The 15,595-nt window shown below is 44.7% G+C and overlaps 1 protein-coding gene across 1 annotated transcript in view; it reads right to left on the bottom strand.

The window, feature by feature from the left end:
• LOC112255995 (storkhead-box protein 2) overlaps window positions 1-15,171 on the bottom strand; it is a 62,646-nt gene extending 47,475 nt beyond the window's left edge. Inside the window, exons 1-2 of the mRNA XM_042325897.1 lie at window positions 14,305-15,171; window positions 13,801-14,072 (exon numbers count right to left, since the gene is read on the bottom strand). Coding sequence (XP_042181831.1) covers window positions 13,801-13,966 — 166 coding nt within the window. The 5' untranslated portion in view covers window positions 13,967-14,072; window positions 14,305-15,171. The remainder of the gene's footprint in view (window positions 1-13,800; window positions 14,073-14,304) is intronic.
• Window positions 15,172-15,595: the final 424 nt, after the last annotated feature.

Genomic DNA, 15,595 nt, shown 5'->3' with positions numbered 1-15,595 from the left:
GACCTGACGAAATCCCCAGCCATTACAAAGAGCAGGGGCTTACCTGGGCTGGCTGTGGCCCAGTCATTCTAGCCTGGTCTGGACTGACAGAGGGGAAGGAGGGGAGCGCTGTGCTCTCCCACTGGGCCGCACACACACAGCACCTTGCAGAGGAAGGTGTGAAGGCCAGGCTTACAGCAGAGCTGTGTGGTACTGCATGTACAGGACACTGTGTGGACGTTAAAGTAAGGTCATGGGGCTTCAACGCTGCTTATCTTGAAACCTGGAAACCCAAAGTGCCTCCGTGGCATCCATTAAGTTCAACACAGATAAAACACGATACCAGCTCAATTTACAAATGGTGGCAGTCCAGGAGCGATAAATCAAAATGACTTTTACACCCCCATCCTAGTGGCCCTAGTGGTATGATTTATGACGTGAGAGCAGTTTGCAGGTTGACAGTCAGACAACGAGGTAAAAGTTCAGAGTGTGTGCGTGCACGGGGCAGGAAAACAGTGAGTGAATGACCACTACAGAGGATATGGGTAGGAACCTGACACAGTCATGTTTCTTAGGAGCTGTGTGAGGGACACATCCGCATGCCTCTGAAGGTCGAGAAAATATCAACCACTAGAGATGTCAGTACAAGTCCAATGGTAACTGAGCGGACGCTTAAAATGACTTCCAGCCGGCTGGGGAGACACACATCCAAAGGGGGCTGAGACGAGGGGGAGAGGAGGGTGAGAGGTAAGGTAGTCTGATGTGGAGGAGGGTCTGGGGAGAGGGCCAAGATTTCAACAGTTTACTGAAATGTGTCAGTGAGGAAAAAATAAGAAACTCTAACCGACCTGGGATAACGGAAATGTGGGCTAAGTGGGAGGAGGGAAGGAGAGGAGTTTTGGTAAAACGTGCTGGGCCTGACTTGCTGAGTATCTCCAGCTAGTACTAACTTGGGAGTCACAACCACTACAGGCAGAACAAAACTCTGAGCAAGTTATCAAAATAACTTGCAGTCACAGCCACTTGGGCTCTCTGAGGATCTGTGATCCAAGATAACATCTGAGATTAAGAAATACTAGTGTTTCAGGCCAACAACTTCAAATGTATACACAGTGTTTAATTTCATATAATTTTTTTGGGGGGGGGATTGCTTAACCATTCATTGATTTTAATAATATAATGTCAACTGATTATGTTTGATGAAATAAATAGTCTTTCAACTTACCCTATAACAAAAAGACAGAATAAGTAGTAAGCTTTAGGTGGTATTTCTCTTTCTACAGACATTCTGTGCCATGAGTTCTTCTCCCCGAGGGAATGTCAGTAAACACATCGTCTCTGTCAGGACGGTAACCAAAACATCAAGTCAAGACATGCAGATGTCATTCAAACCTTTTGAAGAGATGCTTTTCCGTGAATGATACTGTTGAGGTATTTTGACAAAACTAGTCTTTCAAAGAGGGTGGGGATTTGGTTTAGTTTCTTTAAATTCTTTGTTAGGCATTAGCTATATGATTGGCATGGCTCTGTGACATTACAATCTTATGTTGCAGAAAACAGCTAAGGGTATAGGCTATAGTTCAGGGGTCTCCAACCTTTTCTAGCATGAGAGCTACTTCAAAAAAAAAAAGGAAGATGTTGTGAGCAATTCTTTTTTTATAGCTTTCAAATAGGCATATTCTTCTCTTCTCCTCTTCCCAGCAAGTCTTCCCCGGGTCCTTGGTGCACAAGAGATGTGTTTTCTGCCAATATACCTGGTAAAATAATGGTTCATAAACGATATTTGGCATGACAGTCCGATAAAAATTGTATGTACAATTATTAATAGAGAAACAACTGAAGGCCTCCCGAGTGGTGCAGTGGTCTAAGGCACTGCATCGCTAGGTTAGCTATGCCACTATAGATCCTGGTTCGAGTCCAGGCTCTGTCACAGCCGGCCGCGACCGGGATACCCTTCGGGCGGCGCACAATTGGCCCAACGTCGCCCGGGTTAGGGGAGGGTTTGACTGGCAGGGATGTTCTTGTCCCATCGCGCACTAGCGACTCCTGTGGCTTGCTGGGCGCAATGCATGCCGATACGGTGTTTCCTCCAACACATTGTTGAGGCTGGCTTCCGGGTTAAGCGAGCATTGTGTCAAGAAGCAGTGCGGTTTGGCTGGGTTGTGTTTCAAAGGACTCACGGCTCTTGACCTTTGCCTCTCCCGAGTCCATACGGGAGTTGCAGCGATGGGACAATTGGATACCACGAAATTGGGGATAAAAAGGGGGGGGGGGAATAATCATAAAATAATTGTGCACCTAGCAAGAGAGGAATGCGTTGGTCTAGCAGTGTTTATGCTGTTAGGCCTACTGCTGCAGCACGTCATGGCAGCTTGTAAAACAATGGCAACCCAATTGTTACAAATAATCATAATATAGTTCTGCCAGGTAAGCCTACTTTGCAGTTAACATGAACATTTAACTGAGAAGGTTTTTAGGGAAAGTCTTTGTCCCTACCCACAAGATGGTTATCATTAGCACCGCTAACTGGCTACATACAGAGTGATAGACAAATGTGCACACCAAACAGATCCCTGCTGTAGCTCTACCTGTTGGAGACCCTGCTGTAGCTCTACCTGTTGGAGACCCCTGCTGTAGCTCTATCTGTTGGAGACCCCTGCTGTAGCTCTATCTGTTGGAGACCCTGCTGTAGCTCTACCTGTTGGAGATCCCTGCTGTAGCTCCACCTGTTGGAGACCCTGCTGTAGCTCTACCCGTTGGAGATCCCTGCTGTAGCTCTATCTGTTGGAGACCCTGCTGTAGCTCTACCTGTTGGAGATCCCTGCTGTAGCTCCACCCGTTGGAGACCCCTGCTGTAGCTCTACCCGTTGGAGATCCCTGCTGTAGCTCTATCTGTTGGAGACCCTGCTGTAGCTCTACCTGTTGGAGATCCCTGCTGTAGCTCCACCTGTTGGAGAGCCCTGCTGTAGCTCCACCTGTTGGAGATCCCTGCTGTAGCTCTACCTGTTGGAGACCCTGCTGTAGCTCTATCTGTTGGAGACCCTGCTGTAGCTCTACCTGTTGGAGACCCCTGCTGTAGCTCTACCTGTTGGAGACCCCTGCTGTAGCTCCACCTGTTGGAGACCCCAGCTGTAGCTCCACCTGTTGGAGATCCCTGCTGTAGCTCTACCTGTTGGAGATCCATGCTGTAGCTCTATCTGTTGGAGACCCTGCTGTAGCGCTACCTGTTGGAGATCCCTGCTGTAGCTCTACCTGTTGGAGACCCCTGCTGTAGCTCTACCTGTTGGAGACCCTGCTGTAGCTCCACCTGTTGGAGACCCCTGCTGTAGCTCTACCTGTTGGAGACACTGCTGTAGTTCCACCTGTTGGAGACCCTGTTGGAGACCCCTGCTATATACTGCTTCCCCGTCATCTAGTTCTAATGCTGCTTCCCTGTCATCTAGTTCGAATGCTGCTTCCCTGTCATCTAGTTCTAATGCTGCTTCCCTGTCATCTAGTTCTAATGCTGCTTCCCTGTCATCTAGTTCTAATGCTGCTTCCTCATCATCTAGTTCTAATGCAGTTTCCCCGTCATCTAGTTCTAATGCTGCTTCCCCGTCATCTAGTTCGAATGCTGCTTCCCTGTCATCTAGTTCGAATGCTGCTTCCCTGTCATCTAGTTCTAATGCTGCTTCCCTGTCATCTAGTTCTAATGCTGCTTCCCTGTCATCTAGTTCTAATGCTGCTTCCCTGTCATCTAGTTCTAATGCTGCTTCCCTGTCATCTAGTTCTAATGCTGCTTCCCTGTCATCTAGTTCTAATGCTGCTTCCCTGTCATCTAGTTCTAATGCTGCTTCCCTGTCATCTAGTTCTAATGCTGCTTCCCTGTCATCTAGTTCTAATGCTGCTTCCCCATCATCTAGAGTTAATCTGGCAGAGCAGGGTTAGTGATGTCAGCATCTGGGATTCCAGAAGGTGACTGTTTATTTTTAGCTGGCACAATGTGTGTGCAGTGCACTGAGAGAGATTACATGTGCGAGTGTATGTGAGCGAGCGATTCAGTGAGCGAGTGAAAGTGAGCGAGGGAAATGGAGAGGAAATGGAGAGCGGGAGAGAAATCCCACAGAGGTGCATACTAGATATTAAAAGGAAGAGAGGGATGGAGAAGGGAGGGAGAGAGGGAGGAATGGTAACACATCATATCATTTGTAGGTCAGTCTTTTACAAATTCATGTTCCACTCATCTGTCCATCCAAAAATAATATTGATTTCAGAGGAAGGAGACTAATATATAATTTGGTGTGTGCTTATATTTGTCCTATTTCACACATGTAAAAGTGTGCATACGGTGCATTGGGAAAGTATTCAGACCCCTTCCCCTTTTCCACATTTTGTTACGTTACAGCCTTATCTAAAATGGATTACCATTTTTTTATTTTTTATTATCTCTCTCTCTCTATATATATATCTATATATATATATATATCTATATATATATATATATATATATATATATATATATACAGTGGGGCAAAAAAGTATTTAGTCAGCCACCAATTGTGCAAGTTCTCCAACTTAAAAAATGAGATAGGCCTGTAATTTTCATCATAGGTACACTTCAACTATGACAGACAAAATGAGGGAAAAAAATCCAGAAAATCACATTGTAGGATTTTTTAATTAATTTATTTGCAAATTATGGTGTAAAATAAGTATTTGGTCAATAACAAAAGTTTATCTCAATACTTTGTTATATACCCTTTGTTGGCAATGACAGAGGTCAAACGTTTTCTGTACGTCTTCACAAGGTTTTCACACACTGTTTGTTACGGTTTTCTTCCGTCGAAGAGTCGGACCAAAATGCAGCGTGGTAATTTACATACATGTTTAATAATGAAAAAAAACTAACAATACAAAAACAACAAACGGAATGTGAAAACCTATACAGCCTATCTGGTGAAAAACAAACACAGAGACAGGAACAATCACCCACGAAACACTCAAAGAATATGGCTGCCTAAATATGGTTCCCAATCAGAGACAACGAGAATCACCTGCCTCTGATTGAGAACCACCTCAGGCAACCATAGACTTTGCTAGAACACCCCACTAAGCCACAATCCCAAAACCTACGAAAAACCCCAATACAAAAACACACCACAAAATAAACCCATGTCACACCCTGGCCTGACCAAATAAATAAAGAAAACACAAAATACTAAGACCAGGGCGTGACACTGTTGCTGGTACTTTTGGCCCATTCCTCCATGCAGATCTCCTCTAGAGCAGTGATGTTTTGGGGCTGTTGCTGGGCAACACGGACTTTCAACTCCCTCCAAAGATTTTCTATGGGGTTGAGATCTGGAGACTGGCTAGGCCACTCCAGGACCTTGAAATGCTTCTTACGAAGCCACTCCTTCGTTGCCCGGGCGGTGTGTTTGGGATCATTGTCATGTTGAAAGACCCAGCCACGTTTCATCTTCAATGCCCTTGCTGATGGAAGGAGGTTTTCACTTAAAATCTCACGATACATGGCTCCATTCATTCTTTCCTTTACACTGATCAGTCGTCCTGGTCCCTTTGCAGAAAAACATCCCCAAAGCATGATGTTTCCACCCCCATGCTTCACAGTAGGTATGGTGTTCTTTGGATGCAACTCAGCATTCTTTGTCCTCCAAACAAGACGAGTTGAGTTTTTACCAAAAAGTTATATTTTGGTTTCATCTGACCATATGACATTCTCCCAATCTTCTTCTGGATCATCCAAATGTTCTCTAGCAAACTTCAGACGGGCCTGGACATGTACTGGCTTAAGCAGGGGGACACGTCTGGCACTGCAGGATTTGAGTCCCTGGCGGCGTAGTGTGTTACTGATGGTAGGCTTTGTTACTTTGGTCCCAGCTCTCTGCAGGTCATTCACTAGGTCCCCCCGTGTGGTTCTGGGATTTTTTTAAAAATCATTTTGACCCCACGGGGTGAGATCTTGCGTGGAGCCCCAGATCGAGGGAGATTATCAGTGGTCTTGTATGTCTTCCATTTCCTAATAATTGCTCCCACAGTTCATTTCTTCAAACCAAGCTGCTTACCTATTGCAGATTCAGTCTTCCCAGCCTGGTGCAGGTCTACAATTTTGTTTCTGGTGTCCTTTGACAGCTCTTTGGTCTTGGCCATATTGGAGTTTGGAGTGTGACTGTTTGAGGTTGTGAACAGGTGTCTTTTATACTGATAACAAGTTCAAACAGGTGCCATTAATACAGGTAACGAGTGGAGGACAGAGGAGCCTCTTAAATAAGAAGTTACAGGTCTGTGAGAGCCAGAAATCTTGCTTGTTTGTAGGTGACCAAATACTTATTTTCCACCATAATTTGCAAATAAATTCATTAAAAATCCTACAATGTCATTTCTGGATTTTTTTTTCTCATTTTGTCTGTCATAGTTGAAGTGTACCTATGATGAAAAGTACAGGCCTCTCTCATCTTTTTAAGTGGGAGAACTTGCACAATTGGTGGCTGACTAAATACTGTTTTGCCACACTGTATATATTTTTAAAAACAGAAATACCTTATTTACTTAAGTATTCAGACCCTTTGCTACGATACTCAAAATTGAGCTCAGGTGCATCATGTTTCCATTGATCATCCTTGAGATGTTTCAACAAATTGGAGTCCACCTGTGGTAAATTCAATTAATTGGACATGAGTCGGAAAGGCAAACACCTGTCTATATAAAAGGTCCTACAGTTGACAGTGCATGTCAGAACAAAAACCAACCCATGAGGTCGAAGGAATTGTCCGTAAAGCTCCAAGACAGGATTGTGTCGAGGCACAGATCTGGGGAAGGGTACCAAAACATTTCTGTAGCATTGAAGGCCCTCAAGAACACAGTGGCCTCCATCATTCATAAATGTAAGAAGTTTGGAACTAACAAGACTCTTCCTAGAACTGGCCACCTGGCTAAACTGAACAAGAGATGTGGAAAACCTTCCAGAAGGGCAACCATCTTTGCAGCACTCCACCAATCAGGCCTTTATGATAGAGTGGCCAGACAGAAGCCACTCCTTAGTAATAGGCATGACAGCCTGCTTGGAGTTTGCCAAAAAGACACCTAAAGGACTCTCAGACCATGAGAAACAAGTTTCTCTTGTCTGATGGAACCAAGATTGAACTCTATGGCCTGAATGCCAAGCATCACCTCTGGAGGAAAACTGTCACCATCCCTACAGTGAAGCATGGTGGTGGCAGCATCATGCTGTGGGGATGTTTTTCAGCTGCATGTACTGGGAGACTAGTCAGGATCGAGGGAAAGATGAACGGAGCAAAGTACAGAGAGATCCTTGATGAAAACCTGCTCCAGAGTGCTCAGGATCTCAGACAGAGGCAACGTTTCACCTTCCAACAGGACTACTACCCTAAGCACACAGCCAAGACATCGCAGGAGTGGCTTTGGGACAAGTCTCTGAATGTTCTTGAGTGGCCCAGCCAGAACCCGGACTTGAACCCGATCTAACATCTCTGGAAAAACCTGAAAATAGCTGTGCAGCAATGCTCCCCATCCAACCTGACAGAGCTTGAGAGGATCTACAGAGAAAAATTGGAGAAACTCCCCAAATACAGGTGTGCCAAGCTTGTAGCATCATACCCAAAAAGACGAGGCTATAATCGCTGCCAAAGGTGCTTCAACAAAGTACTAAGTAAAGGTGATGTTTACAGTTTTATTTTACTAGATTTGTTAACATTTCTAAAAATTATGGGATATTGAGTGTTGATTGCTGAGAAAAAAAATCAACAATTGAATCAATTTTAGAATAAGGCTGTAACAAAATGGGAAAAACTCTCCCTGAGACGCCCTTGGACAGTAGGGTCCAAGCCAGGGTCTGTCATTATCAACGGCAACCTTGGAGCAATTAGGGTTAAGTGCCTCAAGGGCACATCAATATATATTTTTTACCTTGTCAGCTCGGGGATTCGTAGTAGCAACCTATGGGTTACTGGCCAAACACTCTAAACCACTACCTGCTGGCCTTCATATTTAGCAGAGTACTGCGGGTTGATTCTTCTCTCCAAGTTGAATACATTTCAAAACAATGTAATGACTAAAACAGGAGCTTGGGAACATTACCCATCTTAAAGCGGTATCATATCACCCTATCTTTCCTGTTTCTCGGACTACATGTAGTAGATTTCCTTTGGCAGACATCAACGTTACACACTAGCCCACAGACTACACTGCTCGCGTCACGTGTGCGAGCGTTGCAAAATAAATTTAGAAATCTATATTATTCAATTATTGCACCCACTCTGCTTGCGAGCGTCTGTGTTGCCAAGGACTAAAATAGAAGTCAGTTCTATTTGTGCTGCAGATCGCGCTGCAAGTCCTGCCTCTCCCATCTCCTCATTGGTTTGCAGAAGCAGATACCCACGTGTCATCTCCTCATTGGCTATACCCACGTAGGTGATTGAAAGACAAACTGTGTTGTCGGTCGTCGTGGTAATAATATGAAAGTTTAGATGCCAATCACCATATAAGTTCAAAGAAAAGAAGAAAAGGCCTGGAAGGAGGAAAGATGACTAGAAACGATTCGGTTGACCGTTTTATGTGTGGATTAATTGTCGGAGTAGGGGACCTTGTGCATTTCAGGTAAAATAACAACTCAATGTTTATATCCCAGGACAAATTAGCTAGCTACAGCAACCTAGCTACATAGGACAAATTAGATAGCAAGTGCAAGCTAGCTAGCCAAATTGCCATAAATGTTTAATGCTTTTCGACCTGTCCCCAAATTAATGTAATTGGTTCAGAGTTGGTTTTGATATTTTAACCTGCGTGTCGTGATGGTGTTTGGTGTGGGGGGGACAAAACACATTTATGCACGATGGCGCATGCGCGCAGCCGGTTTGGGTTCCGTGTAAGGATTGGGAGGCATTTACTTGCCAAGTGCTCTTAAAAGCTCTCCCCACAGTCAGAAGTTTACTTTACAAAACCATGAGGAAAGAGGAGGCTTAAAACCATGAGGATAGGGGAGGTTTAAAAACCATGAGGATAGGGGAGGTTTAAAAACCACGAGGAAAGAGGAGGCTTAAAACCATGAGGATAGGGGAGGTTTAAAAACCATGAGGAAAGAGGAGGCTTAAAACCATGAGGATAGGGGAGGTTTAAAACCATGAGGAAAGAGGAGGCTTAAAACCATGAGGAAAGAAGAGGCTTAAAACCATGAGGATAGGGGAGGTTTAAAAACCATGAGGAAAGAGGAGGCTTAAAACCATGAGGATAGGGGAGGTTTAAAAACCATGAGGAAAGAGGAGGCTTAAAATACAGGCAGCTTTTCCTTTGAGGTTCTCTTCTACACTAGACACATACAGGTCAGAGACAAGGACATACTGTACAGTATATATACTGCAGTGTGTAGACACCCCTTCAAATGAGTGCGATCCGGCTATTTCAGCCACACCCTTTGCTGACAGGTGTATACAATCGAGCACACAGCCATGCAATCTCCATAGACAAATATTGGCAGTAGAATGATCTTACTGAATATTTCCCTTCCCAGAAGAGTGGAGGCTATTATATCGGCAAAGAGGGGACCAACTCTGTATTAATGCCCATGATTTTGGAATGAGATGTTCGATGAGCACGTGTCCACATACTTTTGGTCATTTAGTGTATGTCTGCCACATACACCCACAGAGACAGACACACAATTGCGCTAATGGATTTGGGACAACATCCAAAAATGTCCCATAGTCTTTCTGTACAATGTAATGTTGAATGATAGCCAGGTGAGATAGGAAGGAGCTATCTCACCTGGGGAAGGAAACCCTGACTTCCTCAGTCTTCGGGTTCATGTTCTAATTTTCCCCTTCAAGCTGAATTCAGCTGACACCCAATAAAAGCTTGGGATGCATTTCTGCATGTGGTATGTTCATAGTTTACGTAGCAATGATAAATGCATTTTCTTGAATTTTTGATGTTCTTTGCAGTAGAGATCGACCGATTAATCGGATTGGCCGATTAATTAGGGCTGATTTCAAGTTTTCATAGCATTCGGAAATCGGTATTTTTGGACGCCGATTTTGCCAATTTTTTATTTATTAAAAAAAAAATGTTTTTACACCTTTATTTAACTAGGCAAGTCAGTTAAGAACATATTCTTATTTTCAATGACGGCCAAGGAATGGTGGGTTAACTGCCTTGTTCAGGGGCAGAACGACAGATTTTTACCTTATCAGCTCGGGGATTCAATCTTGCAACATTACAGTTAACTAGTCCAACACTCTAACCAGCTGCCTCACGAGGAGCCTGCCTGTTACGCGAATGCAGTAAGAAGCCAAGGTAAGTTGCTAGCTAGCATTAAACTTATCTTATAAAAAACAATCAATCAATCAATCATAATCACTAGTTATAACTCCACATGATTGATGATATTACTAGTTTATCTAGCGTGTCCTGCGTTGCATATAATCGATGCGGTGCGCATTTGCGAAAAGGAATGTCGTTGCTCCAACGTGTACCTAACCATAAACACCAATGCCTTTCTTAAAATCAATACACAGAAGTATATATTTTTAAACCTGCATATTTAGCTAAAAGAAATCCAGGTTAGCAGGCAATATTAACCAGGTGAAATTGTGTCACTTCTCTTGCGTTCATTGCACGCAGAGTCAGGGTATATGCAACAGTTTGGGCTGCCTGGCTCTTTGCCAACTAATTTGCCAGAATTTTACGTAATTATGACATAACATTGAAGGTTGTACAATGTAACAAGAATATTTAGACTGATGGATGCAACCCGTTAGATAAAATACGTAACGGTTCCGTATTTCACTGAAAGAATAAATGTTTTGTTTTCGAGATGATAGTTTCCAGATTCGACCATATTAATGACCTACGGCTAGTATTTCTGTGTGTTATTATGTTATAATTAAGTCTATGATTTGATGAGCAGTCTGACTGAGCGATGGTAGGCAGCAGCAGGCTCGTAAGCATTCATTCAATCAGCACTTTCGTGTGTTTTGCCAGCTGCTCTTCGCAATGCTTCAAGCATTGCGCTGTTTATGACTTCAAGCCTATCAACTCCCGAGTTTAGGCTGGTGTAACCGATGTGAAATGGCTAGCTAGTTAGCGGGGTGCGCGCTAATAGTGTTTCAAACGTTACTCGATCTGAGACTTGGAGTAGTTGTTCCGCTTGCTCTGCATGGGTAACGCTGCTTCGAGGGTGGCTGTTGTCGTTGTGTTCCTGGTTCGAGCCGAAGTAGGAGCGAGGAGAGGGATGGAAGTTACCCTGGCAATACTAAAGTGCCTATAAGAACATCCAATAGTCAAAGGTATATGAAATACAAATGTTATAGAGAGAAATAGTCCTATAATTCCTATAATAGCTACAACCTAAAACTTCTTACCTGGGAATATTGAAGACTCATGTTAAAAGGAACCACCAGCTTTCATATGTTCTCATGTTCTGAGCAAGGAACTTAAACGTTAGCTTTTTTACATGGCACATATTGCACTTTTACTTTCTACTCCAACACTTTGTTTTTGCATTATTTAAACCAAATTGAACACGTTTCATTATTTATTTGAGGATAAATAGATTTTATTGATGTATTATATTAAGTTAAAATAAGTGTTCATTCAGTTCCTTCAGTTAATCGGTATCTGCTTTTATGGGTCCTCCAATAAATCGGTATCGGCGTTGAAAAATCATAATCGGTCGACCTCTACTTTGCAGTGAAAGGCCAGGAAACATGCCAATATTCATGCACCAAACCAATCAACGGCCCAGGAATCTTTGAGCTTTGGGATGGAGAACCATGATACTATCAGAACCAGATATTTTGTCCCCATGTAAAACCCATGAGAGAACTAATGACATTAGAGAACATTAAGACTGAGCACAAGGTCCAGCTTAGCTGCAGCTCCCCCTCTGGCCACGAAGGCTACGTCCAAAAGGACACCCTATACCCTACATAGAGCTGTACTTCTGACCAGAGCCTTAGGGAATAGGGAGCCATGTGGGACGAAGCCCAAAGCGGAGGGTGTTTATCTCTAAACAATGCCTGTGATTGTGACTGACCCTCTAATGCTGCTGCAGCCTGTGAGACAAGGTCTATGGTTAAGGCCATAAGTCAGCCCCTTACTACAATCCACCGGCTTCTTACCACCACTGGTTCATATGATGCCTTCATACGCAAAGGAATAGTTTAGTCGTGGTTACTCTGCCAAATGGCTGAAATATATATGATCATATATATGATAATGTATTATTCCTTTGAGGTGCCCTGTGTTTTGGCTAGTCATGTCACATGACCTGGATTTGAACCTTTATTTAAAGCTTTTTCATCAAATTGTCCCCTTTTCTTTTTTATGTAAGATGGCCCAGGACCATCCTCAGACAATTGCTTTCAATTGTCATTTCTGGAAAAGGCTTAAAATAAAGTTTAAAATCCAGGTTATGGGACATGATTAACCAAAACACAGGGTCCTATTAGTTTAATATGCGTGAATATTCTCTTGTTATTGTTTACTTTGTCGAGTTGCATCATGTAGCTCAGCTGCCAGGATGTTGTATTGTGTAAGCCTATTCTTCCTATTTGAAAAGCTACTGTATCTGCTGGCTCTCAGACTGTCCACTGCTGACGCACACAGAAAACCCTCGACCAACAAAATTGAGCAAAAATGGTTCTGGCTCTGTCTCCCCGGTCATTTATTCTAATTTGAGGTCTTTTTCCTCCAATTCATATTCATTTCCAATAATGGCCATGGCCATTTACCCTCTGACCCGCTGTGTTGCTAGGAAACTTGAAGAGGCCTTGAATCAATGTAAGTCTTGGCGGTCCTCGGCTCAGCCTCCATTCAGACTTTCTCTATGGGCTCGTTCAGGCTGAAAATACTCAGGCTCTCCTTTTCTCTGCCTAAGCAAACTGATTGGAGACGTTCTCAGGCCCCCTAACATGCATCCCAGCTCCATCGGTTTGTGTCAGCTCTGCTCCCCACATTAACAAGAAGTAATTAAATCAACGCTGAGGTTAGGCACGCTTAAAAAATTATTAGGATGGAGGAAACAAAACAGAACATCCTGGCACTGTGCGTTGTAGAGTGGCAATGCATTCTGGGATTTGTGGTTAGCAGGGGGACTAAATCTTCTGCTGAAAAGAAACGCGGGAGGTTGTCTTTTTCCTTTGATAAGCTACATGAACGAGGCCTACTGCTGAATATTAATCAGACAAGGCCAATAGGGCCCTCTCTCTCTCTCTCTTTTCATTATCAAAATGAGCTGTTTAACCAACAATGAAACATTATGGTTAAAATATCCCTTGCATATTGTAGGCTATTTTCTCTCTGGCACAGGTGATTGCCTGCATTTTAAATGCTGTTTCCCAAGCATTACAAGCATGTTTAGCTGGTGTCATCTGACCCTGGTCCTGCCCGGTCCAATTGTTTGTCATCAGCCAAGATTCAGACAAAGGCCTCTGCACTGTCTGATTCAACCCTAGATCTGACCAGCCTGCTGAATCATACCAACTAACTCAGCCTTTTGACAAAATGCTATCATTCCAGACTGATGTTCAGCCGTTAAGATACTATCATGAAAAATCATGGTGGTAAAAATACAGTGATGTCATCATGTAATATTGCTGGGTCCATCTATAATAACAGAGACACATTGTAATTTGTAAAGCAAATAATAGGTTGACATATTTCAAGACAAACAAGTACCCCGCCTGGAAAAATGTAAACTCCAACATCATCACACCTTACTACAGTACAAACAGCATCACACACACAGAATGAGCCGTAGTAGCTAGCTCCATGTCGACGGAGCAGAGCAGAGACTGACAGACCCACCTGATGTCATGTAGCCCCGGGGGGACTGGCAGATGTACTGAGGGGGGTAGTGTTTGTGAAGGCGGTAGTCCTTCTCGCTGCGGGACCGGGTGCGTTCCGAGGCCCGGTCCGAGAAATCTGAGCTGGGCCAGGCCCGACGCAGGGTGGTGCTCTGTGTCTTCTTCATGGGGAGGCAGGGAGGGAGGGAGGGCTAGGCTGACCTCCTGAGGGTTGTTGATACCCCCGTCCCCACATCCACCCTGAGGGAGGGCTACACCTCAGCCCAGGTCAGGCTGGAGACATGGAAGCAGGCAGCTAGATCACTGGAATACTATTACTCTCCCTCCGTCTCTCTCCCTGCTACACACACACACACACACACACACACACACACACACACACACACACACACACACACACACACACACACACACACACACACACACACACACACACACACAAACTCACACACTCACTCACTCACTCACTCACTCACTCACTCAAGGCACGATCTCACAGACAAACCGTGGTAACGCTAGCTGCTTGGCTGAATGCTGTGGGAAGGTCTCGTTCCTTTTCCTTGAGTGATCCAAAAGCAGAGGCAGCGTCCAGCGATGCATTACCTTCCTCCGTCTGCCATTAATCCAGGCTTCCAGCCTCCAGCTTCAGCGTGACCAGAGACAAACGAACACTGGGGGGGGTGGGGTTCGGGGTAGTGGGGCAGCGTGAGAGACCCCGAAATCCAGACAATAGCTCAATTCAGTGCGGGAGGGAAGGCTTGGCTAACCACGAGCCGCGAACACAAAAGAGGCCAAACAGATGAGATCTGCAGCCAGGGGAGGGCTGTCCAGAGCCAGTGTCACTCACCGTCTCCCTGGACTCCCAGAGAAAAGGACGGGAAGCTCTGTGCCGTGCCGTGGGCCCTGCACCAAGCCAAACAGCACATGAACAAACAAAACCCTAACCCTCCTCTCCTCTAATCAAAATCCAATCAGGGAAATCTGTGAAGCAAAAGTGCAAAAAAATAAACGCTTCTTCATCAGTAGCAGGCGATCCCCTGTTAAAACTGGTCCATCCACGGCCACAGCTCTCTCTCCTTCAGAAAGGGTGTGTAGTGAGCGAGCGTATCTATGCTCTGTCTGCGCGTGTGTGGATGGATGATGGAGGATGGGAGCTTGATACATATGAGTGAGGATAAGAAAAACACACGGGCGCGCAGGGAAGAAAACCACCCAGCCAGTGTGTATGAGCCGAAAGCAATGACTTTCTCCTTTCCTTTGTATCCCTGTTTTTCTCCTCCAACCCTCAGTGCGGCAGTCTCTCTCCCTCGCTCTCTCTTAAAGCAGTCTCTCTCCCTCGCTCTCTCTTAAAGCAGTCTCTCTCCCTCGCTCTCTCTTAAAGCAGTCTCTCTCCCTCGCTCTCTCTTAAAGCAGTCTCTCTCCCTCGCTCTCTCTTAAAGCAGTCTCTCTCCCTCGCTCTCTCTTAAAGCAGTCTCTCTCCCTCGCTCTCTCTTAAAGCAGTCTCTCTCCCTCGCTCTCTCTTAAAGCAGTCTCTCTCCCTCGCTCTCTCTTAAAGCAGTCTCTCTCCCTCGCTCTCTCTTAAAGCAGTCTCTCTCCCTCGCTCTCTCTTAAAGCAGTCTCTCTCCCTCGCTCTCTCTTAAAGCAGTCTCTCTCCCTCGCTCTCTCTTAAAGCAGTCTCTCTCCCTCGCTCTCTCTTAAAGCAGTCTCTCTCCCTCGCTCTCTCTTAAAGCAGTCTCTCTCCCTCGCTCTCTCTTAAAGCAGTCTCTCTCCCTCGCTCTCTCTTAAAGCAGTCTCTC

This window comes from Oncorhynchus tshawytscha, linkage group LG08 (assembly GCF_018296145.1).
Source record: "Oncorhynchus tshawytscha isolate Ot180627B linkage group LG08, Otsh_v2.0, whole genome shotgun sequence".
Taxonomy (NCBI): domain Eukaryota; kingdom Metazoa; phylum Chordata; class Actinopteri; order Salmoniformes; family Salmonidae; genus Oncorhynchus; species Oncorhynchus tshawytscha.
The sequence above is the reverse complement of the archived record's forward strand: the minus strand, read 5'-3'. Positions and strand labels throughout refer to the sequence as shown.